The sequence below is a fragment of the Verticillium dahliae genome, genomic scaffold, assembly GCF_000150675.1.
Source record: "Verticillium dahliae VdLs.17 supercont1.13 genomic scaffold, whole genome shotgun sequence".
Classification (NCBI taxonomy): Eukaryota; Fungi; Ascomycota; class Sordariomycetes; order Glomerellales; family Plectosphaerellaceae; genus Verticillium; species Verticillium dahliae.
In genome coordinates, this window is record NW_009276944.1 from 212,788 (window position 1) to 238,928 (window position 26,141).

General features: G+C 55.3%; 8 protein-coding genes across 8 annotated transcripts in view; 4 read left to right on the plus strand and 4 right to left on the minus strand.

Annotated features, from left to right (window-relative positions):
- Nucleotides 1-843: 843 nt before the first annotated feature.
- VDAG_06031 (uncharacterized protein) lies at nucleotides 844-2,186 on the minus strand (the record flags this gene model as incomplete). Its single annotated transcript, XM_009659045.1, has 3 exons — nucleotides 844-1,333; nucleotides 1,391-1,847; nucleotides 2,060-2,186. 3 exons carry the CDS (start codon nucleotides 2,184-2,186, stop codon nucleotides 844-846), a joined length of 1,074 nt encoding a protein of 357 aa, XP_009657340.1.
- A 2,061-nt stretch (nucleotides 2,187-4,247) lies between these two features.
- VDAG_06032 (cytochrome P450 71B13) lies at nucleotides 4,248-6,325 on the plus strand (the record flags this gene model as incomplete). Its single annotated transcript, XM_009659046.1, has 5 exons — nucleotides 4,248-4,288; nucleotides 4,553-4,645; nucleotides 4,708-4,895; nucleotides 4,959-5,580; nucleotides 5,638-6,325. 5 exons carry the CDS (start codon nucleotides 4,248-4,250, stop codon nucleotides 6,323-6,325), a joined length of 1,632 nt encoding a protein of 543 aa, XP_009657341.1.
- A 721-nt stretch (nucleotides 6,326-7,046) lies between these two features.
- Nucleotides 7,047-8,729, minus strand: VDAG_06033 (fatty acid desaturase; the record flags this gene model as incomplete). The annotated part of the gene is made up of 2 exons (XM_009659047.1): nucleotides 7,047-7,967; nucleotides 8,028-8,729. 2 exons carry the CDS (start codon nucleotides 8,727-8,729, stop codon nucleotides 7,047-7,049), a joined length of 1,623 nt encoding a protein of 540 aa, XP_009657342.1.
- Nucleotides 8,730-9,148: 419 nt separating this feature from the next.
- On the minus strand, nucleotides 9,149-9,331 carry VDAG_06034 (uncharacterized protein; the record flags this gene model as incomplete). The annotated part of the gene is made up of 1 exon (XM_009659048.1): nucleotides 9,149-9,331. The coding sequence occupies one exon, from the start codon at nucleotides 9,329-9,331 to the stop codon at nucleotides 9,149-9,151; it is 183 nt and encodes a 60-aa protein (XP_009657343.1).
- Nucleotides 9,332-17,237: 7,906 nt separating this feature from the next.
- On the plus strand, nucleotides 17,238-19,244 carry VDAG_06035 (DNA polymerase kappa; the record flags this gene model as incomplete). The annotated part of the gene is made up of 2 exons (XM_009659049.1): nucleotides 17,238-17,351; nucleotides 17,411-19,244. 2 exons carry the CDS (start codon nucleotides 17,238-17,240, stop codon nucleotides 19,187-19,189), a joined length of 1,893 nt encoding a protein of 630 aa, XP_009657344.1. The 3' UTR covers nucleotides 19,190-19,244.
- A 2,778-nt stretch (nucleotides 19,245-22,022) lies between these two features.
- On the minus strand, nucleotides 22,023-22,456 carry VDAG_06036 (uncharacterized protein; the record flags this gene model as incomplete). Its single annotated transcript, XM_009659050.1, has 2 exons — nucleotides 22,023-22,310; nucleotides 22,430-22,456. The coding sequence occupies 2 exons, from the start codon at nucleotides 22,454-22,456 to the stop codon at nucleotides 22,023-22,025; spliced, it is 315 nt and encodes a 104-aa protein (XP_009657345.1).
- A 1,016-nt stretch (nucleotides 22,457-23,472) lies between these two features.
- VDAG_06037 (GPR1/FUN34/yaaH family protein) lies at nucleotides 23,473-24,609 on the plus strand (the record flags this gene model as incomplete). The annotated part of the gene is made up of 2 exons (XM_009659051.1): nucleotides 23,473-23,891; nucleotides 24,111-24,609. The coding sequence occupies 2 exons, from the start codon at nucleotides 23,473-23,475 to the stop codon at nucleotides 24,607-24,609; spliced, it is 918 nt and encodes a 305-aa protein (XP_009657346.1).
- Nucleotides 24,610-25,723: 1,114 nt separating this feature from the next.
- Nucleotides 25,724-26,141, plus strand: part of VDAG_06038 (osmotic growth protein) — a 1,786-nt gene continuing 1,368 nt past the window's right edge. The window contains exon 1 of the mRNA XM_009659052.1: nucleotides 25,724-26,096. Within this exon, the coding sequence (XP_009657347.1) occupies nucleotides 25,764-26,096 (333 nt within the window). The 5' untranslated portion in view covers nucleotides 25,724-25,763. The remainder of the gene's footprint in view (nucleotides 26,097-26,141) is intronic.

The window sequence follows — 26,141 nt, forward strand, 5'->3', positions numbered from 1 at the left end:
AGACCCTGCGGGTTCCCCTGCGGAGTCGCCAGTAGGGGGTCGGTCAGGGGCTAAGGGCTACGTAAGGGCTACGAGAAACGCATATATAGGCTGCGGAGGGCCCTCCAAGCTGCGGAGGACCAGAATTCAGATGTATTCCGACCCCCTACCTACCTTCTATCTATCTGCGGACCACGTGTGGAAGACCTCTTCACTCTGCTCTAACAACGCCCTGACACTCCATCTCTGGAAAGTCGCCTTCTGCATGAGATCGACACCCTGCAATGATTGTTCAGGGGAACGAAGAACTCTAAGAGATCGTATCTCCATGATCTTGAATAGATCTACCAAACACCAGATTCTGCAGCATGTACCCCTAACTATGGGCGGGACAAAATAGAGGGAGTGTCTTTGTTGTAGAGGCGGTGGACATGGCGGCCCGCAGAAGTGCGAGTTTTGGACGAGATCTAAAGCACTGGAGTACTGCTGAAGGTGCCATGACGTGGAATATAGAAGTGTTTCTTTCCATCGTCTAGCAGGCATGGGAGTGGTCTTTCATCGGTAGAACATCGCCAATGTCACATTCTTCAACGCACCCAAGGAAGAATACTAAACACTCGGGACCAAGCAATGTTTCTATTCTTGTTGCCCGATTTATTACAGATTCAGTCGGCTCTGCCTCAAAGAACTAGGTGTCTGATAGCATAGAATATCGGTGCTCTGACCCTGGCCTCACATTCCATACCCAATAAATCAAGCTTATCGAGAGCTTCTTGAACCCCCATGGATCGACGCTGACGATCTGCCCAGCCTAGGTGATCACATCAGCCACCCGCGAGAACTTCAAATCAACTGGACCTTCACTCACGCAGAGTCGGGTTTACTGCTGTGTCGCACACCCTGCAAAGGAAGCCCACCTCCGAAGCTATCCTGGCCATTGCCCGCTTCCTCAAACTGGTGAACGATTTCCGTCTTGACACCAATCCGCCCCGTCGGTGTGAAGAGAACCTCCTCGCTGCTGTTGTCATTCGTAGCGTGCGTGTCGAACGTGCTGAAAGCAGGCTTGGTGCTCGTTGGCTTCATGTCGCCCCCGGTGTGCTGGCTGGGACCACCACTGCCACACTTCATCATCTTGAAGACAGAACGCTTGTGGCTACCGTTGCTTGAGGTTCCCAAAAGACGGGGGGCGTAGCGCTTGGCGATGGCCTTGTAGGATGGAATGGAGGCGGCCAGGATACCAATGTTCGTTTCGATGACCGACCAGTACATCGCGCCCGTGATTGCCCAGGTGGGGTCGTCCGAGACGAGCATCTGAGGAATATAGGTAATTCGGATGATGGAGGAGACGCAAGCACTGTACACATCAACATCAGTATCGCCGCGGGCGCCATCAGGCATTTGGTATACATACAAGAGACCTAGACCGAGGATAACGGCCAGGCCAATCTTCTGCTGACGAGGGATCTGCAGCTTGACAACCAAGGGAATCGGGAGCGTGTAGGTTAGAATGTCGGTGAAGATGTTGACCGCGGCGTTGGCAAGATAAAAGGCGTTGATGTCGATACACTTCTTGTCTGCGGGCAGGATGCGGATGTCGTAGGCTGCGCTCACGGGCGCGCACTGGAAAATGCAAGCCAGGACGTTGGCACCAGCCTGGCAAAAGATAACACCAACCATGACCATGGCGACACGGCGAAGCTTTCGGTCACCGAGGCGCATGTAGAGAGCGAGGACCGAGATCTTGATGAAGCCGAGACAGGCGTTATAAAAGATGGAGGAAAGCCATACCACCTGCATATAGGTGATGAAGTTTTCGGTTCCGCGGGCTATAACTTCTGGATAGTGGCTTCCGAGGCCATGTTCCACGGCTAGGTTATCTCAGCATGTTTGCGTCTTTTCCTTGGTTACTGACAACTTACATTTGATGACACAAGCAATGAAAGCCCAAGATAGAAGCTGTTCTGGTGAGCAACCTAATATTACAAAGGCGGGAGTTTAAGCTTCTTACGGCAGCAACTATGATGAGGTCTGAACAAGAGCGTCAGCAATCTTCTCGCAGAGGAGAACACGAAAGTCTTACAATCATCTGGCCCAACGGACTTGACGACAGCTACTCTGGCATATATCCTCAAAATGAGGGTGAAGAAGAGTAAAACAGCGAAAACAGCGGCGACTGCAATGACAGTCGGGCCCTGCGTCTCAGACATGGCGACCAGACCACACTACCGTGCTACTGTGGTCAAAGATAACTTATGGAATGAAAAGAACGTGTGCCACAGCGCCAAAGGCAGAGATATTGAAACCGGGAATGCGTCAATATATCAAGACCATATGCACCACGACTGTCAACCGACATCCGACGTGGAGAGAGGGGTTGCATGAGTTAAATCCCCGAACAACAGGGCCTCATGTCAGATGTGTCACAGCTTATTAGGCCTGCACCTGCATTACTCGGAAAGGAGGTTACATGCAAACCGGAACCAACGCCCATGGAAGGAGACGATCTCGGCAGGTTTGTTCCAAACATCAGACTACACTGCAATATGGGTGTCCTCGAGCACCTCTCGGCCTCGCCATAGCATGAGATCACGCACACGAGCAGACGTTGGGCGCACAGGCCTAGCCCTACTCTCAAGAATGACATGTCAGAGATTTGCATACGCAAATGCCAAAAGTGTTCCTGCGGCCCGAGGGCTCGACCGGGGTTGGCCACGGCATCATCCTGGGCGAATGCAACGACAAAACTCCAGCCTCCACTTAATCAGCCTATCGGAAACCCATCACCAACATTCCGCGTTGCATCCATGTCCGAAAGGTGGGCTGGAAGGTCTGGAAGGCAACTGACGAGGGCCCAACTTCAATTTGTCTGAATCTGCCTAGTTGATGCCGCTTGCTGTTCCTGGACCGAAGGAGGCCCAACAACATGGACCTGTTGCATATAGTGACATTGAATCCCACAGAAGTAAAGATGAACGTTCAAGATTCTCTTTTCGGTTGGGCCCAGTCGATCGGGCACTGCCTTTTTGACGTTGTTGAACAGATTTTGAAGTGTCCAAAGAGACGGTGAACGACGAGATGAGTGCCAAAGAAAGACCGTCATTGGCGAGGGAGCTGTTTCATCGGAAGAAGTTCGCAAAATTTGCGTCAGCCATCTGTTTGGCCGCCCGCTTGGTTTGCATTCATTTTCTTGATCGAGATTTGCCGCTTTTGGCAGCCGAGAGAGGGAGCCTCTAAAACATGGCAGTAGATTCCATGCTGCTCACGCTCCTTCAGTCGAAAGACAATTACATCACACTGCCGACGTCAACTCGCATGAAGCTTCTTTCTGCTAAATTGGTTGTCGGGAAAGTTCTGGACCAGTCTTCGCCTGCTGGGCAGGATTGAGCCAAAAGGATCAAAGCGGTGATGACCTACGCTTGCGCGCATCCGTTGGATCGACAACATGAACACCAGGAACCCGTAGAGGATGCTGAAAGGAGCCGATTCAGGGGCTCGCGTGTCCGTCCTTCGCCACAGTCCTTGGCGCCTGCTCAGGGAACTGCTGAAAAGTGATAACTCACACTACACGGAGCAGCACCTCGAGCGGGCCCAGCCTCGATCTCTCGCGCCGTCACCCCTGGCAAAGTCAGCAAGTCGTCGGATGATGCCCTTCGTTCAATCTTTCCGAACTACTTCTGTCTGTCAGGTCCGGGGAGACCGATCTAGCGCTTCCGCTTAAAGGCAGGGGTGTGGAGGAGGATATCAACTAGAGCCACTCATCCTCGACGTTGAAATAACCAACCGTCACTCATGATACGTCAACATCCATGAAGTCTCTCCACAAGAAAAGGCCTTTCCGCAGCCAGGCAGCACGTCAGGCCATTCTCAGTCAACGGGGACTTGGAAGGGCGGAGAAGGCTTCGGGGCTCTTGGCTGCCGCAGGACCTGCAGATGTCAGAAGTTCTTCAGTATCGAGTTGATCAGTCACAGTCCAAAGATTCACTGCAGCAGACGCGGGTGGAGTTTTGGGCCCCGCCTCACGCTTCGTGTTCAATCCTCCGATCGGCATGCACAGCCGTCCGCGTAAGGTTCCATTGCATGCGCCCCCAGTAACGTAGCAACGACGAGTCGTGAGCCGGGGGATTAACCGGGAGAGGCGTCGACGAAAGGTGTCAGTGATTGGGTTATAACAGGACCATCTCCATTGTCAGTTTTGAACTGAACCAACTGATGGAGAAGATGCCCCTTAGGCCCACCATGTCCGCTCTATGCCGGGCACTTGTCGTTTTATGGAAGAGATCGACCCCGTCGCAGCGACTGAGGTCGAGAGGTATCAAATGGGGTGTCATGCAGGAAACCATGTTCGTTATGTGCTGACTCTTGTCACTAATGCCGTCTCTTCTGCATACAGCAATGCGCACCCGCGCGATGCGACAGGTGCCATCTCAGTTTTGGGGGCATCTGTAACCAAGAGCTCGTCATTGGTCATGCCTGCGAAGCTCGCCCGCAGCATCGGCTTTGAGGAGATGTGGGATGTTTTCCGGGTGTGAGGCAGTCCCTTTGGACCCCTCCAGGTTGTTCATTTATCGCTAAGGGTCCTCGCATCTCTTCAGGAGCACAGCCAGCAGTTCATCAGTCCGCGGTCCCCTGCATCTGTCTCGGATAGCCACACGCTTCTTCACCTGCCGTCGGTGCACAACCCAGGAGTTTGAGTCAGTCAGCAAGAATGGCCTTGCTCAGCTTCAGCAGCTTGACGCTGCTGATTGTGGCTTACGTCGCCTTCAGTGTTGTGTATCAAGTGGTTCACTACCGCTTCTTCCACCCGCTCGCCAAGTTCCCCGGCTCGTTCTGGGGCAGCGTCACCAGGCTATGGATTACTTATCACAATGTAAAGGAGGATGAGTGTGCGACATACCAAGAATTGCACAAGAAACATGGTAATGCTGGCTTTGACAGGCATGAAACGGTCCCGGCTGCATCCTAACTGATGTGATTGCCAGGTCCGGTCATCCGCATCACACCGACGATGCTCCTCGTCAGCGACGCGACGAAGCTCCCTCAGATCTACAGCCGCAACGCCAGCAAGTCGAAGCACTACATCACGGGCAGTTTCGGCAAGGATGAGTCCCTCTTCAACATGCAGGACGCCAGCGTCCACGCGCGCTTCCGCAAGGTCGCCGCCTCGTCGTACAGCTTCAGCCACGTCAAGAAGATGGAGCCCATGATCGACGACAGGATCCAGAGCTGGGTCGACAGGCTGGACGACTTGTTTGCGAAGCCCCGCCAGAAGTTCGACTTTGCGCCCTGGGCGGTTTACATGGCCTACGATGTCATTTCCGAGGTCGGGTTCGGCGCGCCGTTTGGCTTTGTGGAGCAGGGGAAGGACGTCGAGGGGCTGATCCAAGGCTTCCACGACGGTCTCGTGTCCTTTGGCATCATGGCTCGCTGCTATCCCTTCACCAACTGGGTCAAGAGCACCTTTTTGGGCAAGTATCTCGTCGCCAGCCCCGAACAAGACTCGGGAATCGGCACTCTGATGCGCTTCCGCGACCGCCTCATCACCAAGAGATTCAACGACATCAAGGCTGGAACAACGGACGGACGCATCGACCTCCTTCAAACGTACGTCGGCCGTTGCACACCCGAAAGATGCTAGCGGGTACTGACTTTGCTGGGCAGATTTATCGAAGCGCGCGATGAGAATGACGAGCCCCTGACGCTCGACTACATCAAGGCCGAGATTCTGCTCGTCCTCCTCGCGGGCGCCGACACGACCGGCACCGCGTTCCAAGCTCTCATGCTCCACATCATGTCCAACAATGCGGTCTACGACAAGCTCATGGCCGAGATCGATGCCGCCACCCGCGACGGGAACCTTTCGGCCATGCCCCAGTACGAGGAGGTCACCACCCACTGCCCCTACTACATCGCCTGCGTCAAGGAGAGCATGCGCCTCAACCCCTCGGCGCCCAACATCTTCCCCCGCCTCGCGCCAAAGGGCGGCATGGAGCTCGCCGGCCAGTTCGTGCCCGAGGGCACAGAGGTCACATGCAACCCCTGGCTCGTCCACCGGGACCCCAACATCTACGGGGCCGATGCCGAGGTGTTCCGCCCTGAGAGGTGGTTGGACGCCGAGAAGGCGAAGGAGTATCAAAAGTACAGCATGGGATTCGGGTACGGCGCCCGCATCTGCCTCGGACAGGAGATTGCCAAGATGGAGCTCTACAAGGCACCGCTGCAGTTCTTCCGCACGTTCAAGCCGGAGATCTTGAACAAGGAGAACCCTGCAAAGTATTTGGTCAAGGGTGGTGTCAGTTACTTTGAAGACATGTGGGTGAACATTGAGCGTCGGGCATCGGTCGTTTGATCGGCTGAGAGACATGCGCCCCATCGTGTAGATAAGAGCCAGGAGTAGATATTTGATCCTGCATCAAACAGCCTTAGCCTTGAACCCACAAAAGCTTGTCTTGCATCAATGTGCAGGTCGTGCATGAAAGCTCCCGGACAGGACGATTCAAGTCATGTAGTCAGTCCAATGCTTCTACCGCTCCGTGGTTTACATCTGCTTTCACCGACCAGGGCCCAGAGGCAGCCGAGTCCCCCAAGCACCCACGAACAAGGTCAGCCTTCGTCAGCATCAGCGCGGAGGAAGAAGGACCAAGACGTGAAAGTTTACATTCAGGGTCGAATATGCATGATGCTAAGACCGGTTGAGAATAATTGGAAGCCTTCGACCTTTAGAGACAACAGACATAGGACATGTCAAGAGGCCACTTCAAGTGTTCTGCCCCGGAGTGTCAGCTTCACGGAATAGCGCCAAGCGGTCCGTGAGTCGAAATTGTGGATTGTATGAAATGAACAATTAGAAATGGCTGTGCAAGCCTGTATTCAACACCTTTCCATGCAAAATGGCATCGTGCCAGCAGGACGCAAGCCTGCAGAAGAAGGGCCAGCTAGTACTATCCAACACGTGGGTAGACCGTGTGTGCCAAGTCAATTTTTTCAAACTCCTCCTACGCCAGTCCCAAAAAAAGCCTCCAGAGAAAACAATGCAATGACACGCTACTCAAGACATTGGTCCAACACAGCTAATGCAACCCGCTCTCGCCAGTTTCGGCCATGTACTTTTGGCAGTTGAGCATCATCTTAACCTGCTCGCCAACGTCGTTCAGGCGACCGATGACCTTCTTGTTACCATCGACAAAGCTAAGGATAGAATAAGGGATGCCTGTCTCTTTGCAGAACTCGCGAACGTGGACCTGCACGCGACGAAGGTTGTGACGAGGCACACGAGGGAAGAGGTGGTGCACGACCTGGAACTGAAGGCCACCGTGGATCCAGTCAAGCCAAGCAGGGCAGTCTACATCCATCGTTGTGCGAAGCTGGCGCTGGGGGAAGGACTCGCCATCGCTCAGTTCGACAGTGGACATGCCCCAGTGGGACAGAGTGATCTGGACATGTAGAGGCATGGTGATGATGTGCGAGACGAGTACAAAAATGACGCGCATGGTCCAAGTGGGGATGGAACGCCAGACGAGGCAGTAGCCGAAAAGGAACCAGTAGCAGGTCATGAAGGCAATCTCGGTAGGACGGATCCACCAAGCCTTGCTGTTACCTAGGCCAGACGACCTCTTGGAAAGGACGTGGCACCAGGACAGGAGGTAGAGGTTGAAGCGAGCGATGCCCATGACAGGGTAGTAAGTGTACTTTTGGAATGGAACCATGATGTCGGCAGCCTTGTCCCAGACGTAGACGAAGCCGTCGTAGTAGCTCGATGTCAGGGACTTGGCGTACGAGATGCAGGTGGCGAACAGGGGGACGTTCTGGATATCGGGGTCGTGCTCGGGCATGTTGGTGATGAGGTGGTGTACGTTATGGCTGCTCTTCCACCATCCCATAGACAGGCCGCAGCAAAAGTCGGCGATGAATAGGGCGATCAGAGTGTCGATCCAGAAGACGTGAGTGATGGCGCGGTGGCCAGCATCGTGGGCACTGAACATGATTTGGTGCTGTCAGGTGTTAGTGAAAGGCCTCGCAAAACAGAAGACATCATAGAAAAGAGCACCTACCCAGAAGAGACCCAGGAAGCAAGCCGACGTGATGTACCACTCATAGCGGAGAGCAACGAAGAAGGCGGCGAACAACGAGGTGTAGCGGACCAATTCCTTGCCGTACTCAGTGTACCGACAATCGTAGTGGCCCTCGTCGATGACCTTCTGGTGCAGAGCACGGTACTTCTGGATAATGTCTTGCTGTGTGGCCATGTCGACGGAGGGATACATGGCAGCCTCACGTTCAACCTCTTGTTGGATGGCCCAGTCGGTGTACTCGAGGGGAGACAGCTTGCGGGCCCATTCGCCGGGAGGCATGCCCTTGTTCACGGCAGCACCTTCGACGGACGACGGGACCGTCCGCTTCCGCAGACCCGACAGGGCGGAAACATCGAGATCCTTTGCATTTTGGATCTCGATCTCATCGTCGCTGCCACAATCAGATGTGACAGACGAGGCCAGGGAGGCCCGGTCGAGGCCAGGGCTGAGACGGCCAGCATCATCGGAACCACGGGCCCTGCTCGAGTCCGAGTCAGAGTCCGTGGCAGCATCATCGGAGTAATCGGCGACGGCGGGCTCGACGATGACAGGGCAGGTAGGCATCGAGTCGCCCAAAGAGGAAGGGGTTGAGTCGGCCTTGCGGTAGACGCCACCTCTGATTGGCGGTAGCATATTGGGCCAGAGACCCGCAGGCTTCCGGCCGATCCGGAACGCCTTCATAGTGCGGAGCGTAGAGGCAGCATGGTATCTGATAGCACCAAGAATGGTCAGCAAATTCTTGTTTGGTTTCATGCTGGGTAAGCAAACAAATGAGAATCGTCCAATCGAAGCAGCAGACGCCGTGCAAGGTGAGCAATCCCCCCCGTGCCTGGTAGGGCGCACTGATGGACCGCTAAGCCCGAGCGAACCGGTCGACCCGGACACAAGCAGGACAAAAGGCCAGTGGTTTTCCAGTCCGCCCATCCATCACATCATGCCACTGCAATTGCCATGTGTTTTGGAGCGGACTTCCGGGGCTTCGGGTGCATCAAAACCACCGGGGTCTCCGCATTTAAGCTTAACCTCGACCACCATTGTCTGGCGTGTCAAGGGAGCTTAAAATACAACGCTGGTCGCCGCGCGGTTTCACTCCTTTTTACTTACACCTTGATTTCATCAGTCGCATCCCTTCCCACCATGTGGAGGATGGCCAGGCGCCCTCCGGGATGACGCTCGAGCCACGAGTCCAGGCGGAGCACGTACTCCTCGAAAACGACAATGGTCTGGCCTTCGGCAATCAGAGCCTCGACTTCCCGCGGCAGGATGACATCGTCGCGACCCATGGCGACGGTTATTCTTCGGATATTCTTTTCTTCCGGTCCGTGGCTGATGCGTTTTGGTGCCGATGCAGAGGATGCCAAATATTTCCAACAGCACAAAGTTGTGTTTGAGCAGAGGATGCAAAGGCCGAAACGAGTCGAAATTTTGATGGTTTCGATGATCAAGCTGCCGGCTGCCAAGGATTGCTCTGGTTGCGCTGTCACGACGCGTCGTCCAGACTGATTCGACGTCGGGAACAAAAGAGGATGTCGGAATGAATGGAGTACGGGACAAATGGTCGAGCTGACTTGTTGTTGTCCCGAGCAAAAGGTTTCGGGAAGTTGGATTCGGCGATGTCGAAAAGCGAATACAGCACCTCGGAAAAGGTAGCAGGCAACGACTGCTGTCTAGTGTTGGTGCTGGTGCTGTTCTTGGAAGAGTCGGAAGGAACCTCAGAGGGGAGTTCGTTCCTGCGTTCTGTCGGCGGACTGATGTAGGGACGACTGAGCGGCGGGGCAGCAGCAGCTGGGAAGGTCGCAAGGGAAGGAACGAACAGCAAAACCGGCAGGAGCAGCTTCGAGGGGGAACGAGGTACGACAGGGAAACAGCAGTCGAGGCTTTTACATCGAACGACGAACGGACGAGGGGGCGAATGAACAGTAACCGGATCGGCAGACGAACGACCCAGGGAGCACGAGCAGGACGAGTTCCAGGCCGGCGATGTGCGAGGCATCTGCCAGCCCGACCCTCTTTCCCCCCCCTTACCCCGTCCACCGTTGGACTGGATGCCTACACTGATCCGATTTGACCTCGAATGACTGACTGCGCAACGTCGCCTTTTCCCGCCCATGCTGCGCTTTCCCGGCTTGCTCGTGCTTCATTTCTCACTACTGGCACGCCCACACGAGCCACATTAAAGAGGGGCAGATCATTTCGCAACTCGCTGTTTTGGCTCGCCCGCCGCCCAGGGACTTGTTCCCCCACCCCCTGACAATATTCAACCGCTAGAACCCATGCTAACGGTGCGTCGTTAGCAGGCTGGCGTCCCCTTGGTGAGCAACGGACGACGCCAGGATAGGGGCGCAGCAGCAGGCGAGAACGTGCAAGCCCGAGCTTGGGACGAGCCAATTCGGCCCTCAAAGGGCTACAGGGCGGGGGGGCTTGGACAGCGCTGAGCTTCGGCGGGTCCAGGGGCCGTTAATGCGAAAGTACTTCCCATTGGTGGCAAGCCAAGGGGCAGAGGACAGATTCTCCTCTTGCATGCGAACCCCACCCCACTTCCCCTTATCGATCTCCAGGACCCTGAAACAGGGAGCCGTCATCCCAGTATTATGACTGGTTCCAGGGGCCTGCGCTGCTCCATTTCTGTTCTCTGTTCAACACACCAGCCCAGCGCTGGTCTGGCCTGGTCTGTGACAATAGCACGAGCCACACACGCCGGGCTGTTAAAATGAATCGCCGCCGGTCCAACAAAAAGCCAACGACCGCCGGCAAGCGTGGATCACAGTACGAGCCACCCGAAGAAGGCGATCTCACTAATAAGAGCCTCCAACACGAAGAGGCGAAACGGTGTCGCAGTCTTGTCCCAAGGCAGCCGATCACAGTGCGATCGCTCAGCGACGTAGTGACCAAAAGTGTGGGACGTCATGAGAGGGAGGCCTGACGAATGATTCAGTTGGATGGACGCATGGTATTCTGAAGGATGCATTCTGCAAGTGGCCTGCTTGCCAGATCTAGCTGCCTGCGCGCCAAGCAGATTGCAAACTGGTCGTCCATTACGCAGTAACCAAGCAACCTTGCAACCTTGCATACGCAAACCGCAACAGGTTGGTCGCACAATCAAACCTTGCCTCGTCGCGTTCGCTCGGATCAAGCTGCTTCGCAACAGGCTCAGCATTGCGCCTCGGCGTGGGTCGCTGTCGGACGCGTCGCTCCCGGTCAGAAACCGAACGCTGCCTTGGAAAAAGTCGCATGCGAGACCGGTTCTCAGGCATGTTATCACTGGAAAGAATGCTGCGCGTTCACCATGTTGTGGCCTCGGAGTCGACGGCGATCAGGCAACCCAGCAGCTGGTGCCTGGATCCCTGGAGTTTGCCGAATGGTAGTATTATTACTCAACACGACTCGTTCATTTGGCTCAGACTTTCAGGGTCGTCTCTCGTTTCCGAGCCCGAGTGCGAGACGGCGCAGGACGAGTCATCAAGCCGAGACAGTTCATCGACCGGCTCTTCCGAGCGAAGAGCAAAGGCATTCTTTGGAATCCAAGGGCAAACGTGGCTCGGATCAAACAGGCTCGCCTTCGTCTTCGCAATTGCCATCTGAACTCGGATGATCAGCGGATTCGGTACGACGATTGCGAACATCAACGAGCGTCGGCTCTTTCTCGTACTTGAGCGTGAGTGGAGCCAGTGCTGCAATACGTAATATGGCAATCTCCACCCACTAGCTACCCTTCAGCTTCCAGGCGTCGTACATAGTACTTGTTAATGTAAGGTACTTACTACCTGCAGACGGCGCAGTGGTGGGTTCTGTGCCTCCCCAGCGGAGGTCGAAGAAAAAACTCCCCGTCGGTCCTTTCTTCCCTCTAGCCAATTGACATGCTCACCAGTGCATGTGTCGCAGTCTTTGGCCCCTTCCCACCAGTCTTCTGCTAGTAGCGGGGCCATTGCTGGAAGAGGAAGGCAACGAGGGCAACAGGCGAACGATTCCTGCCTGTGCCTCTTGGTTGGGGGATCCTCTCTATTTCCACACCCTTCCACAGAAGGTGTCTAGTCAGTGCTTTTCCTTCTCTCTCTCTCTCTCCCGACGCCATGTTCCAGTGCTCGAAGGCCGCCCCCCGCCCCCCCTGGAGACGGTGCGAGGCTGTGCAGCATTCTTTCTGTCCTCTGTGACAGTTGACAGCCACCGCTAGAGCCAGTGCAACGCGTGTTGCACGGCGCCATCAAACCCAATTCGGGTGCGTAGACGTCAAGTCAAGCCTTTTTTCATTCCTTTTTCCTTTCTCAGCCCCTGGATGGATCATTTTGGCGATTCTTCAGAAATTGAACTTGAAGCCTCAATCTGGCTGAGCGAGTCCGTCTTGGATTGGAACTTGGCACAGCAAGAAGAGCTCAATCGTTCTCCAGCCAGCCTTGCCAACCAACCCTCTCTGGCATCCCACCAGCTTCCTTGTACTGTTGTTCCTTGGCCACACCCTCCTCCCTTCCCCAAGGCCCACACAGTACGGTTGGCCCAAGGAGCCCTCTGGTGGCCTTGGCTTGACCTCCGCACCTTGGCACAGTTTCCTGACTCGATCAAGAACTCACGCGCGACCCTTCTCTTTCAAGGCTACCTCGCCGTGAGCATGCGGCTGGCTCTATCAATAGGACGTGGGCAGACGTGGGTCGCTGAGTCGTACAGTGAAGAGATGGGTCGGCTCGTAACTCCCTCTCATGCTCCAGTGCTTCCTCCCACATTGCAAGGCGCCCTTGTCCAATTCTTCGTCAAAGCCAAACGGGAACTGCGGCGCATTGAGCCATCCCTGGTTCCTGCTGCGTGTCAACGGGGGAGGACCTCTGCTGTGACTGATGAGCGGAGTTACGGAGATGCTCTGGGGCCCCGTTGGCGTTCCTTGGGCGTGGGTTTCTCGACTGCTTTGGCGTGGCGCCGGGGGTGGTTAGGGGTTTTTTTTTTTAGCGGGCCACCTATCAGTACTGTAGGCCGTGGCGGGACGAACAGGCCTCCTTGGAATCCCATCTGTCCTGTTCTTTGTTCCAGTATTGGAGGGCAAAGAAACATCACGTGCGCCTCTCCCCCCAATCATTTTTCCTACCTAGGTACCTACTTGTGGACAATGGCCAAAGGAGAGAGGGGGTGTGCTGAAGTAGCTGTGAACTCGAGAATACCCAACAGCCTGATCCCCAGGCTTCTGCTCGATCGCTACGGAACACACCAGGCTTGCCTGCCTTGCAGATGGCGCCGGCCTCAATCTTGATTCAGAGTCTTGGCGCCGGAGGACTGCTGCACAGCAATTTCTCGTGCCCCCGGCTGTTGTTCTGGCCGTGCTGCGACAACGCCCCCTAGAAGGAAATAACCAGCCACGGGCGGTGGGAAGTGGTGGCTTCGGCAAGCCGAGATGGGCTGGGGCTGCCTGCGGTCCGCTTTTCTTCCGTGTTGTGGGCACCTCCCCCTTTTCTTCGCGTTGACCGAGGATTTGCATCGTGAATCGTCTCGGTGTAGACGGCCTCGGTGGGCTTCTAGTTTGCCACACGCCTCTTTTGAGGAAGCTGTGCTGCCTCGCGGATGGTTCAACGTGCTGATCAGATCATGCTGGAAATGGAGCTACCGGCACATCAGTCTCCGATCCCTCTCCTGTCTTTCGGATAAAAATTCCGCGGCTCATGTTTGCTTCTCCCTTCAACAGTTGACATCAAAGTTACGCATGACGTCACGTGTCCTTCCACGCCATCGTGAGTGGGGAGGGCTCGATTTCGGTTCTCGAACCGACTGGCAACAACAACGGCGGCATGGAATGCAAACTGGTCAGAGTGTCCACATCAGCAGCCCTGATCACAATGTGTGCTGGTCATGACGGCGTCGTCCCGATAAGCTAGGCGTCTGGTTCATGCTATTTAAGACGCTGTCTCGAGTGTGGGCTCGACTCTCACCTGCAAGGGAGCGTGTTTGGTGATCAAGTTGCGATCACCTACCCGGGAAATAAAAGGTGGTCTGCAGGACGAAAATCTTGACATGGCTTGGCTCAAATCGTGGCCGAAGAAGCTCGATGATTTTCTTTCACGAACGCGATGGGTTCAGAAACTTACCCGGCCGTGAGGAGAGGTGACACCTGTCTGAACTTGACTGCTTCGACATGTCATGTTGGGAACCTATGTGGGACGCAGTGGATATTAGCTACGTGAACACAGCAAAGCTTGGATTACCTTGCCCGAAATTGAACCATGTACCGATAATCACAGGCATGCACTAGTTCGCGTATGTGAGTTCATCAAAAGCAGACGACGAAGTATATGCTGTCTACACCTTTACAAACTTACTGCCAGATTAGTGTGGCACCACCGTCTTCGTCATCGCTGTGGTATGCACATTCATTCGCAGCGATACTCCCATCATCTTCACTTTTCACTTCCTTTGTGACGTCTCTGCTGACTTCCCTCCTGCTCAGGGCCATGCCAACTTGAGCAATGACTGATGACGTCTCGCTGCCAGGCACTGAGCCCTGGGACCTCGAGTCTAGGTACTCTGGCACTGTAGAAAACGTGTTGGAATCGTGCTTCTTCCCTAACAGGGCCTTCTCCCGCAGCGTCCGTTTGGTGTCATCACGGACCCTCGCAATAATGTCATCAAGTAGATCCAACCTTTGTTCACCCTAGTTCCTTCCCTTTCGAAAACGTCGGGAAGCCTCCAATTGGGGTAGAGGTTTCGGTGTGAGTCGCGGACCTGGTCGAGTCGATCTGGATGCGAGATGAAGTAATAATTGCAAAGACGACATGTTAGCTTACTACCGCCGATGGTTTTCCAGCCATGCCTGTACTGGCTGGCTATGTTGATGTCCCGCCTGAGCAGGTAACTATGGACTAATACCTTGGCATGAACAATAGGTTTGAAAGTTGGCGTTGCGACTTGCTGCTGAATAAGCTTATCTAGGCTGAACTTTTGCAGTTTGGCGACTTGACCTAGGTAGGGTGGTGCGTCCTCGTGTCGTATTATTCGGCTGATGACTTGCGCAGCTGTGAGATTTGACTTGGCTAGAGGCTTCGCGTGCGGCACACTCGAAGGAACAACTGTGACGATGAAATCTTGGAACAGCTCTGGCCACCTTGTTGACGCCGAAGACGAGGATGTGGACTGCTTTGGCATACGTACCAAGCCGACCAAGGTAATGTAACGCTGGAGTTTTCTCTAGGGCTTGGAATTGTTTATCGTGTTGTCTTTCATTCTTAGTGTGAGCTCTTTGCCCATGGCAGAGTTCTGGTAGCCTTTGGTGGCCCTGATGAATCTGGTCGTCTTTGAACTACATGGCCTGTAATCGTATCTCCTCGGTAGAGAAAAATGCTCTTCTATATGCTCCGCAGTCTTGGCGGGATCACTTTATAGGCAGATATATAATAAGGGGCTCTTCGAACCCAGGCCACTGAGACCTTTCTTTGGCTACAGCATCTCGGAGATGTCAAGGATTGCCCGCGAATTCGGAACGCCAGAATGAGAATTTCCCAGTTATCGTTACCACAGAGCCCGTACATGTACTTTAGGGAGCTTCATGGGTAGTACCATCAGCAGCTTCGCGGATAGTGTGAGAGGGTTGGAAATAGATGAAGGAAACCTCATGTTCGGCACAAGGTTAGTATCTATCAGGCGACCCTGCGGAGCCGCCAGGAGTCGCCAAGCAGGGGGTCGGTCAAGGGTTTAGGGCTACGAGAGACGTATATATACAGACTGCGGAGGGCCAGAAATCAGATGTATTCCGAACCCCTACCTATCTCCTATTGCTGCGGACCACGTGTGGAACAGCTCTTCACTCTGGTCTACCCAACTCTCTGACAGTACGCTCACAATACTACAATAAAACACCAGATAAACGAGGGACACGGTGATGGCCACGTTCTCCAGCCCGACCATGCTCCATCCCCTCGGAAGATCTCGTTAACATCCTTCGGAACGTTCCTCGTGGCCTCAGTCAGCCCAGGATGCGTGGAACATCTCTCGTCGTTCTCGACAACCAGAGTATCGTGTACGAAAACGAGGGCTATCCGGAAGTCACCCATCCTCCACCCACTGCAAAGGCTCAGCAACTTACGCACACTTCCTAGTCGAGATGACATCTGTCTTGCGAAATCCATGATTGGGGCTCATCATGGAGACTACGCGTGTGATGGTTGTACCCAATCGACTGGCGGCAAGTCGCTCGCAATGGTTTTGGTCGGCGCTAGTATGGCTTCGTCTCAGTCGAACGCAAACCGCGGTATTCTAGAATCGGTGCGTCGGAGCGGCACCCTTCGTACCAGAGAAGCCCAAGGTAGATCAGGCAGTGTAGCACCAGAACAAACCTCATTCTCGAGCAAAGCTGGCAAAATCCCATTCCCTAGTCTGATTTGGTGGAGCTAGTCACTCCCCAGGTGTACCAATCGTCTGTGAACTTCCGTACTATGCTTAGCCATTGATCGGGCAGTCGCGAGAGAGTGCCATCACTATGCTTAGCAGACTATATTTGCAGGCAATGCTATCACACCTCCGACTTATACAGATCTTGGTGTAGCTCACAGGGTACCGTCGGCCTTGCGACGAATGCGGTATATCTCGTGTGGCAGCTTATCCAAGTCGGGGTTTTCGATCGCGTCCTTCTCCATGTCCAGCGTGACATGGAACGATGCTTTTGGATTGTTCTCCATATAGTCTTGCCGAGACTCAACGTGCGAGACGTATCGTCTCTTGGGATCGCATTCGTCCACCTTTCTCCCAATTGCCCCTAAGTACGCCTGGACCGCTTCGGTATAGGAGCTATCATCGTCGTTGAACTCGTTGTATCGCAGACGCAAGATAACGCGCTTCGGTTAGCCATCACTTATTGGCATAGGGCTATTGGTTGACATTGTGAGAATGAAGTTACTAACGTGCCGTCTAGATTAACGGCCTGATGGGACTTTCAATGGGCAGAGTGTTTGGTCCAACCGTCCAGTTCCTCAGAGGCGGGGCAGCCACGTGACTTCGCGTACATTTGCTGACACTGAACAACGCGTCGTTTCAACGTCGTCTGAGGGGCAAGGCCGCCTTATGACACACGTCGCGTCGGCAACCTGTGGCACTGATTTCAGAGACCGCTAGTTGGTGCACATTGATGGCCACGATCATGCAGATTGCCATGCGCTGCGGCGTCGCGATTCCTACCCACGAACACGAGAGTTCAATTGTTCACCCCCTCCACTCCGAGCCGAGATGGCCGCACCACCCGATGACCCGAAGACTGTCGCCGAGCACGATACCTTGAAGTATCATCTCCTCGGTCCATCGTTGACCAAGGCAGGTCAGGACTCAGTCGACCAAAACAAGGTGAATAGCCCTCGGACCTTCAGTCATGAGACAATCGCGCTGACTCACCCGTTCTCCAGGTCTCCGAAATCATCTATAATGCATCAAAAGGCTCCAAATATTTCAACCGGGAAGAAGTCAAGGACAAGATTCTGACTCAGAAGATCGACCAGATTCTGCAGAAGAAGCGGCGGCTGGATACTCTCGACCTCACGCGCGAGCTGCGTCAGGCCAACCAGCTCATTACGGAGCTCGAAATATCTCGCGACCTCACACAGCACATTGTCCACATCGACTGCGATGCGTTCTACGCAGCTGTGGAGCTGCTTGACCGGCCTGAGCTCGAGCATCTTCCGTTCGCTGTTGGCGGCGGCGTCTTGACGACCTGCAACTACGTGGCTCGGAAATTTGGCTGCCGCAGTGGCATGGCCGGCTTTGTCGCCAAAAAGCTTTGTCCCCAGCTTATCTTCATCAAGCTGAATTTTGATAAGTACATTGCCAAGGCCCAAGAAGTCCGAGAGATTATTGCCCACTACGACCCGCGGTTCGAGAGTGCTAGCATCGACGAGGCGTATCTCAATATCACGGAGTATTGCAGCGCCAAAGCCATAAGCCCCGAAGATGCCGTCCAGCAAATGCGACGCGAAATCCATGAGAAGACGAAGATTACAGTCTCCGCTGGCATAGCTGCCAATGCCAAGCTCGCCAAGATTTGCTCCAATATGAACAAGCCGAACGGGCAGTATCTGCTGCCGAGCGACCGGGCGTCCATAATGAAATTTATGGCCAGCCTTCCCCCGCGGAAGGTAAATGGCGTTGGCCGGGTCCTCGAGCGCCAACTGGCGGAGATCGGAGTAACAACCTGTGGCGAGATTTACGAGTACCGACAATATCTCAACCAACTGTTTGGCCAAAAAGCGTACGAATTTCTGATCCACTGCTATCTCGGCCTGGGGCGCACCAAGATCCAGCCGGCGGAAGAGTACGAGCGCAAGAGTGTAGGCACAGAAAGCACGTTCCACGATATGTCAGATCCAACACAACTCACGGAGAAGCTGAGATGGACGGCCGACGAGTTGGAAAAGGATATGAAGAGGGCCGAGGTCAAAGGCCGTACTCTGGTGCTGAAAATCAAGCTCCATACATATGAAGTGTTCACAAGGCAGGTCGTCACGCCGAAATCCATTTGCCTCGCAGATGACCTCTTCAGCCACTCTCTGCCTATTCTCATCAAGCTGCAGCAGGAGATGCCCGATATGAAGCTTCGCCTCATGGGCCTGCGAATGACGCACCTGGTGAGCACGAAAAAGCCCGATACAATGGCGTTCTTCGGATTTCGATCACGAAAGGACAATGCTGTAACAGGGTCTCCGAGCAAGTCTGACGCGGGTGGCGAGAAACTCAGTACTCAAGGCATGACGGACGACGATGGTTGGGAACAGTGGCCGGAGGAAGAGCTTTACCAGCTTGACGAGGAGCTACATCGGCAGGCGAATACTGCCGCAGATGAAGCTGAGGACAGCGTGTCGAGTCCCTTTCGACGTCACGGCAAAGAGATTCTTCCAAACCCAATTGACGAGGATGCTCCCGCGAGTGATGCCGAACTTTGGGACTGTCCCATCTGCGGCCGTCCACAGGCGCCCGACGAGAGGACGTTCAATGAGCATATTGACTTGTGTCTGTCTCGGCAGACTATTCGAGAGGCAGTTCAGGAGGATGTCCCTCCAATAGCGGCCGCTTGCGTCAGGTCAAGCACCCCTGAACCTAAAAGGACAAAGTTGGGGAATGACAAGAAGCGGGGGAGGCCGTCGAGTGCGAATGTCGACCCTCGACAGAAGAAGCTTTGTTTTGGATCATAGAGTTATTGGCAACGATAGGTTTGAGCTGACGAATGATACCCATGTTGGATGCTAGACTTTCGTGTCAGCCTGCGTCAAGGATGTAACGAGCCAGTCGACGAGGGTCGGGATGCCAAAGACTCGATCCAACACAGGATCAGCTAGGTTCGCTTCTTTCGCAGCCAAGGCTGTGGGAAAAGAAGCAAGGTTCTGGGGAGCGGATATGTTCGACCTGCAGCACTCTACTGTACGTTTGACGGCGAGGCTCGTCGAAGTCGAGCCGTATTGACAGGAGTAGACTACAGCTTTGATGCATGTTAGATTACGCCCAGATGGTCAGACTACTAGGTCGCGCAGATTCCTTCACCGCCCGTGTTTACCGGTCATGGAATATGGAATGGGAACGCTGTGGTCAAGCTTGGGATTCCTCATGACACTGAGCTGGACCGATCAAGGCTGAAATTGCCAACATGCTGGCCAGCGTTGATCGCAATACTGTTTCCATCAACCGGGCCTTCGCCTTGCGGTGACGAAAAGTACCTTGCAAGGGCGGCTAGCCCTCAGACGTCGATTCTTCTGCATAGGCTTTGAAGCCCAGCAACTCGGCCCCCCAGAACCGTTCCCCTCAGTTCATCGATCTGGGACCAAGACAGGTCTCCGCATCGTCGGCTCCGCAATCCCTACGGAATTCGCCAGGGCGGATGCCGACCTAGCCGAGTCGAACCCCTCAAGGCCGTCAGCAGACGCTCGAAACCGGACAGGCATGCGAATGCGACCGGCCGTCGCTGCCGACGGGTATATCGAATCCCGCTTCGTTGGGTGTGGTTCAGATGTGATACTCTAGGTAAATTGAACGAGGCGACGAAGAGATTGGATAGTGCGACATGCCTCAACAGGTGTTGCGTGTCGGTATCTCCCCCTCCCCCCCTTCTCCGCCTTTACAGGCGCACGCGGGCACAGAAGCAAAAGAGGGCGAAAGGCCAGCCGCCCGGATGAGACGGCGTCGAGGGGATCAGCAGTCGTCCGTCCCATCCGTTTCTCGTCACTTATGAGAGGAGACCCAGCAGCGTGTGCACGCGAACCCCCTGACTTGCGAATACGCATCAACGCCGGTGATGTTGGGTGTTCCACTCTCGCAGCAACGGAACGGATATCACGGATCATGCTCCTTGTTGCCGACGAGTTCTCTTTTGTCGAACCACGCAGCATCACGCGCACACACACGCACACACACACACACACACACACACACACCGAAAGGAAGTCTTTGGGAAAGAGACGCGATACACGTTCCATCCCTCCCCCCAAATAGCCCCCACGCATCGATGCGATGGGTGGAATGGGGCTCTGCCCGGTGCCATGCTGATGGAGACGAGTGGATTCGCGTTTGTCACGCTTGGGTGGCTTGTTCGCCCGTGATTTTGAGCCGCCGGACGAAGGGAAGAGCATTTTGGGAAGGGGGCTTGACGCCGAGACGGGCTGATCTGCAGGGTTCACAGAGTTACGATCGAGGGGGCTTGCAAAGTTCGGGCGAGGGTTGCGCGATGCGGCTGCATTGGCGCTTGGCATTGGGAACGTCAGGTGACGAGGATACGGTCCAAGGCGATGCTCCCGACGACAGACATCGTGACTGTTTAGACTCGCGGGGAAGCAGATTCGATGGTGGCACCGCGTTGGAGACCGCTGCTCGGAGGCCATTTGCACTGACCTGTCCGTTCAGCGCACTTCAGTGGTTGGTCATGCTGTTAGCGGGCTAAATGCATGGGGTCAGAGCTGGCTATGTGAATTTAGCCTGCACCTCGACAGGCTCTGCATCCATCCCACCCTGTCTGTTATGTAGGATAGTTTGGGGAATCAACGGCTCGCGACATCAATCAACCGAATTCCGGGGAGGCATGTGCGTCTCAACGCATTTTATTTGACTTCTGCTTCTGCAGGACGGGCATCACGGCAGTGTGTGCATGTCGACCCAGGGTACCAATGCTCGCGGAGGTCTGCCAAGAAGAGAGCCATGACCGCCTCGACGGGTCGAGTATTAGAGGCGCTGTTGCTGTGCCGCTAAGGCAGGTATTTGAGATTTCTTCTGCGATCTAGATTCTGGAGACTGCCGGGGAAATAAGCGTAAGTCGAACAAAGGTTTCGACGGTCTGGGGGAGAGTTGATCATCTGCGAGCTGGGCCCGCCATCCGATGGGTTCCCTTTTTTCTAGGTACCTTTCTTTGTGAGGGTTGTCGAGGATGGGGAAACGTCATTCATTCTTTTCTTGGTGGTTGCTTAAGTGCATGTGGCGCATAGCTGCCGCGGAAACCTTCCACGTCAAGTCCCGCCAAGCAGGTGTTACCCGTCTTCGTGCAGGATGTGGCAAGGACCAGGGAGGGGAGGGAAGGAAGGAGAGAAGGAAGGAGAGAAGGAAACGGCCATGCTACCGTACCTACCTGCCACACGCGCCACAAACACACGAGTCATCTCAACTCGTGAACGATCCCTCCATTTCATTTCTCCAAGGCTGGCCATCTCCAACCACGGGTCATGTCATGATGACGCTGCGAGAGCGCTGGTCCATCTGAGCTCATCGTTGAATGGCTTTCCCTTGACGGCGCTGCATCAGCGTGTACCTTCTCACCTGATGCCAACGAGCCATTCGCCATCATCCTCAGTCTCGCTCACTTGGCAATGGTCCGCAGCGATGCTCGAGGCCGGCGTGGCTGCGTCGCGATCCTACCTTCCCCTCAATCGACGATGGGTACTTGGTACGTGTCGTCGCTCCAATTCTTTCTGTGCTGAGAAGAGTTTTTCCTACCAGGGATCCTGCGCATGGAGCAGCAACAAGCATCTCGAAATGGGGTACATGTACCTACATAGTACCGCCCATCGTCGTTGTGGTGGTGGTCACGGTCGCAAATGTCCGTTGAGGGGCATCCCGACGTCGAGAACCCTGGGCCGCCGCCGCAAACGCTACTGACTCGGCAATTTGCTGCCGACATGCGACGCCCAGCCCGATCTGCATTCTGATCATCCCTACAAGCGCGCTACTGCCGTGGGCCATGTCATCATCTACCTGAGCCTCGTCCGCATCAGGAACATCGACGACGGGGACTGTTGTTGCTCGACCTTCGGACTCAGTGTCCGAAGGACATCGGGCCTCCTTTTCAGAGCGTCTATTCTTCATCCAAGCTCTAACGCGTGTTGGCTGGACGCGCCCCGAAAGCTGCGGGGGTCGACGAGATACACTACGCTTTTCCCCCCGGTGATGGGACTTACGTGGGCGGAGGTCGGCTCCGGGGACATCGCAACGAAGCCCCATCTTCTATGCTTCTATCCAGTCTGCCGCCCACATCGCCCGGATCAAACGGAACGCTAGTCTCCACGACGGAAAGGGCCCCGACCCTTTCTAGACCACTTCAGGGTACATGACATCAGGCCACACATCGAGCTCAGTGTCACGACCACTCGTTGCTCCCTTTGCCCAGGACCTAACCTCATCCAGGGCTCCATGTTTTGTCGACAGGGTCCAGACTCAGTTTCCGGACATGCTTGAGCCGCCGTGTCGTGCAAAATTTAAATCCGAATAGGAAAGTAGGGCAGAGCATTGGATGGGGGTTCCCCAGTTGCCCGACCAGTGATCATGGCCTTCGGTGATGCAGCACCCCAGGCACCAGATGATGCTGGTCAGCCATTCCCCGGACCTGAGGCACGTCTCTCATCCAATGCTAGTCGATAGGCATGGTGACCGGAGAAGGTAGATCTGGCGTCAGAGCCAGTGGTAGGGGCGAACGACCGAGCCCATGTTCTCAGGTGAGGTCACTGCTTCTCCATTACCATCGCCAGTTCAGCGTCGATCTCACCACTTTGGCTGCATCGTCTTTCCGGCACATGGTGCTAATTTCACCCCAACACTCCCGCCCCTAGCTCTTTTCTCACCAAGGTCCGCGCTCCACGGCCTTCGGGCCTTTGTGCTGCTCCATCTCGACCCTGAATGACTTGTTGACAAATTGCCTTCCCTCTTTTGGCACCAGCTTACCGTCAGCTGTCTCTGAATGGTCCACTCCCCCATCAGTCTACCCCGTATCTCCAGACGAGCATCCCATCTCGCACACCCCGAGCTTCCTTAAAGCACAATCTCCCCACCTACCCCGGGTGAGAGGAAGTTTGTTCCCCCATTGTCTCCTGTATCCCAATCCTTGCTGGTCGTATAAGATATTGGGCCTCGCATCGTCCTTCCAGCCAACATTCTCAAGACCTTCTTTACTCACTCGACAGCCCCGAGCAAGACAAGATACTTACAACACCCAGTCCCCGACATCATGGCCGCCAACACCACCGGCGCCCAGCACGGCGCAGTGCCTCCAGCCGGCACAGAGAAGGAGTTCCAGACCAGCGCTGGTATGCATGAGAACGCCAATGGCTTCGGCCACAACCACCATGGTGGCCCAATCAATGGCAACGGCCACGAACATCAGGACCACTACCGATCGCGCCGTGACAGCTACCACGACTATCCCACGTCCATGGCTTTCGGCGGTGCCCTGCAGCCCGGCATGTGGAAGCCCCTCGAGCACCGCAAATTCGCCAACCCCGCGCCTCTTGGCCTCTGTGCTTTTGCTCTGACGACGTTTGTCCTGTCTTGCGTCAACCTCCAGGCGCGTGGCGTCAAGGCGCCCAACATTGCCGTTCCTCTGGCTTTTGCCTATGGCGGTCTCGTCCAGCTCCTCGCTGGCATGTGGTTAGTACTCGTCTTCCATTTTCCCCGACTTCTGGTTTCGCCTTGTGGCACCATTACAGAGATTGGGCACGTTTTGTGCCTGTTTCTGCCCTGAACTCCGTCTTTGGTGGGTCATGGATTCAACCGCGTCGCCACTTCATTGTGGATTTCGGTCCCTCTCAGCGGAGCCGCACTTGTTGAGGATCCATACAATATCTTGGACTGACCCAATTCGTGCAGGGAAATGGCCGTTGGCAACACCTTTGGCGCCACTGCACTCTCGTCTTACGGCGGCTTCTGGATTGCCTATGGCATTCTGCTGACGCCTGCTTGGGGCATCACCGCCCCCGACGGCCCCTACGCCGCTGATTTCGCGGACCACTATTCTGCCCTCGGATTCTTCCTGACTGGCTGGTTCATCTTCACAACGGTTCTCCTGCTGTGTACTCTCAAGTCCACCGTCGCCTTCTTCTCCTTGTTCTTCACTCTGGACATTGCTTTCCTCTTCTTGGCGTGCGAGAACTACGCGTTGAACGCTGGCAACGAGACGACTGCTCGCCACCTGCAGATTGTCGGTGGTACATTTGGCATGCTGGCTGCGTTCTTGGCGTGGTACAATGCACTAGCAGGTCTGCAAGATGACGGCAACAGCTTCTTCCGCGTACCAGTCATTCACATGCCGTGGTCGGAGAAGGGCAAGGAGATTCGCCGCACCAAGAGCGGACGCACCATGGATTAAGCTCGGCGAGCGCAGTTACAGAGCACACGGTCAGCGAGCTGGAGCCTGGACGATGGGCGTTGGGAGTCGCTACGGCTGGGAACTTTGATTTTGTGTTAGTTCTTACAAGGAGCGACCTAATTAAAATTTCGCTGTTGACATGGAAGATGCTGCATGAATCGTTTCCATAGTGCGATTTTACTCATCACCGGCCTGTATCGCTCGCTCATGGGATCGCGCCGTGCAACACCTCAAGCCGCCATGGACGTAACATTACGGCGCCAATACTGTTCATCTCACGACCATGTGACAGCGCACCGAGTTCCGCTCGACGGCGCCTAATTCTCCGCACGCAACGACGTAATCGATGATCACTCGGCGTCGGGAGGGGCGCCGCCCGGTCGTCGGGCGCGGGGTCTCGCGCCCTGAGCGAACCCCGACGACCCTCAAGCCCCCAAGCCAGCGATCGCTACGGCACACTCTCGATTCGGGCGTGGAAAAGTGCATGAGCTGCCATTTCTGACGCCGCGGCGGGCGATGACGCAGGTTTCGTCTGGAGGGCGGGAGTTGTCCGAGGTCTCGACGTCGGCGAGGGATGGTCTGCGAAAGGTGTCTGAGGACAGGCCCGAACCTACTTCTCTATGCATTTAGGGCCGAGAACGACCTCAGGTAGGACGTATGTACTGGGCGGTCCAGATATGATAGAATGATAGATAGCAGCATTCAGCTTCCAGACCGGTCATGTGACATCGCTTGATCGCACCATATCAGATAAGAATCTTGTAAGTAGGCGATTGAACCGGCTTCTTGGCCTTAATCGCCTGAGACCGTTCTCGGTTCTAAAGGAATGATGTTTGGTGTGGTTTGCTTGGTGGAGGCTCGGAGCTGAGAGGACCTAGTCAATGGCCGGGACTGGGAAGCGTTGCCGTTTGCGTCCGTCTCGGTGAGCATCAAGTTCACCGAGACTGCGTGCTCACCGAGACGAGGGAGAGGCTCGGCTCATCCAAACGAACCATCATACGATATTTTGAACGTGGCGTGACACCACATGTTGCCAACTCAGCTCCCTCTATTCCGACATGTCGTGATGAAACCTAGGCGAACGCCTTTAAAAAGTCTCCTCCACTCCATCCCTGCAACGAAAATGAACAAGTCGCCCCCTCTGTACGCGGCAAATGCACACAACCCGCCTCTCCCAACTCACACTAAAGCTGCTCCTCGGGTTCATCGCAGCCGTCACGCTGGGCATGCTCTGCCAGCACCACCCACTGCGCCACGCTCCTCGCTCCGCAGCCGGCCGTCTCGCGCGCCTGTTCGGCACGACCGCGCACGGCGTCGGTCCAGCACACATGGTCATGACGTCGCCAGCGGCCGAGCGCCGCGTCGTCATCGTCGTCGGGTCCGGGCTCGCGGGCCTGGCGGCGGCGCACGAGGCGCTCCGGCACGGGGCGCGCGTGCGCATGTTCGAGCGCGTGGCCAAAACGGGCGGCAACATCATCAAAGGCGTCGTCGAGATCAACGGCGCCGGCACGGCGGATTCAGAAGGCGGCGGG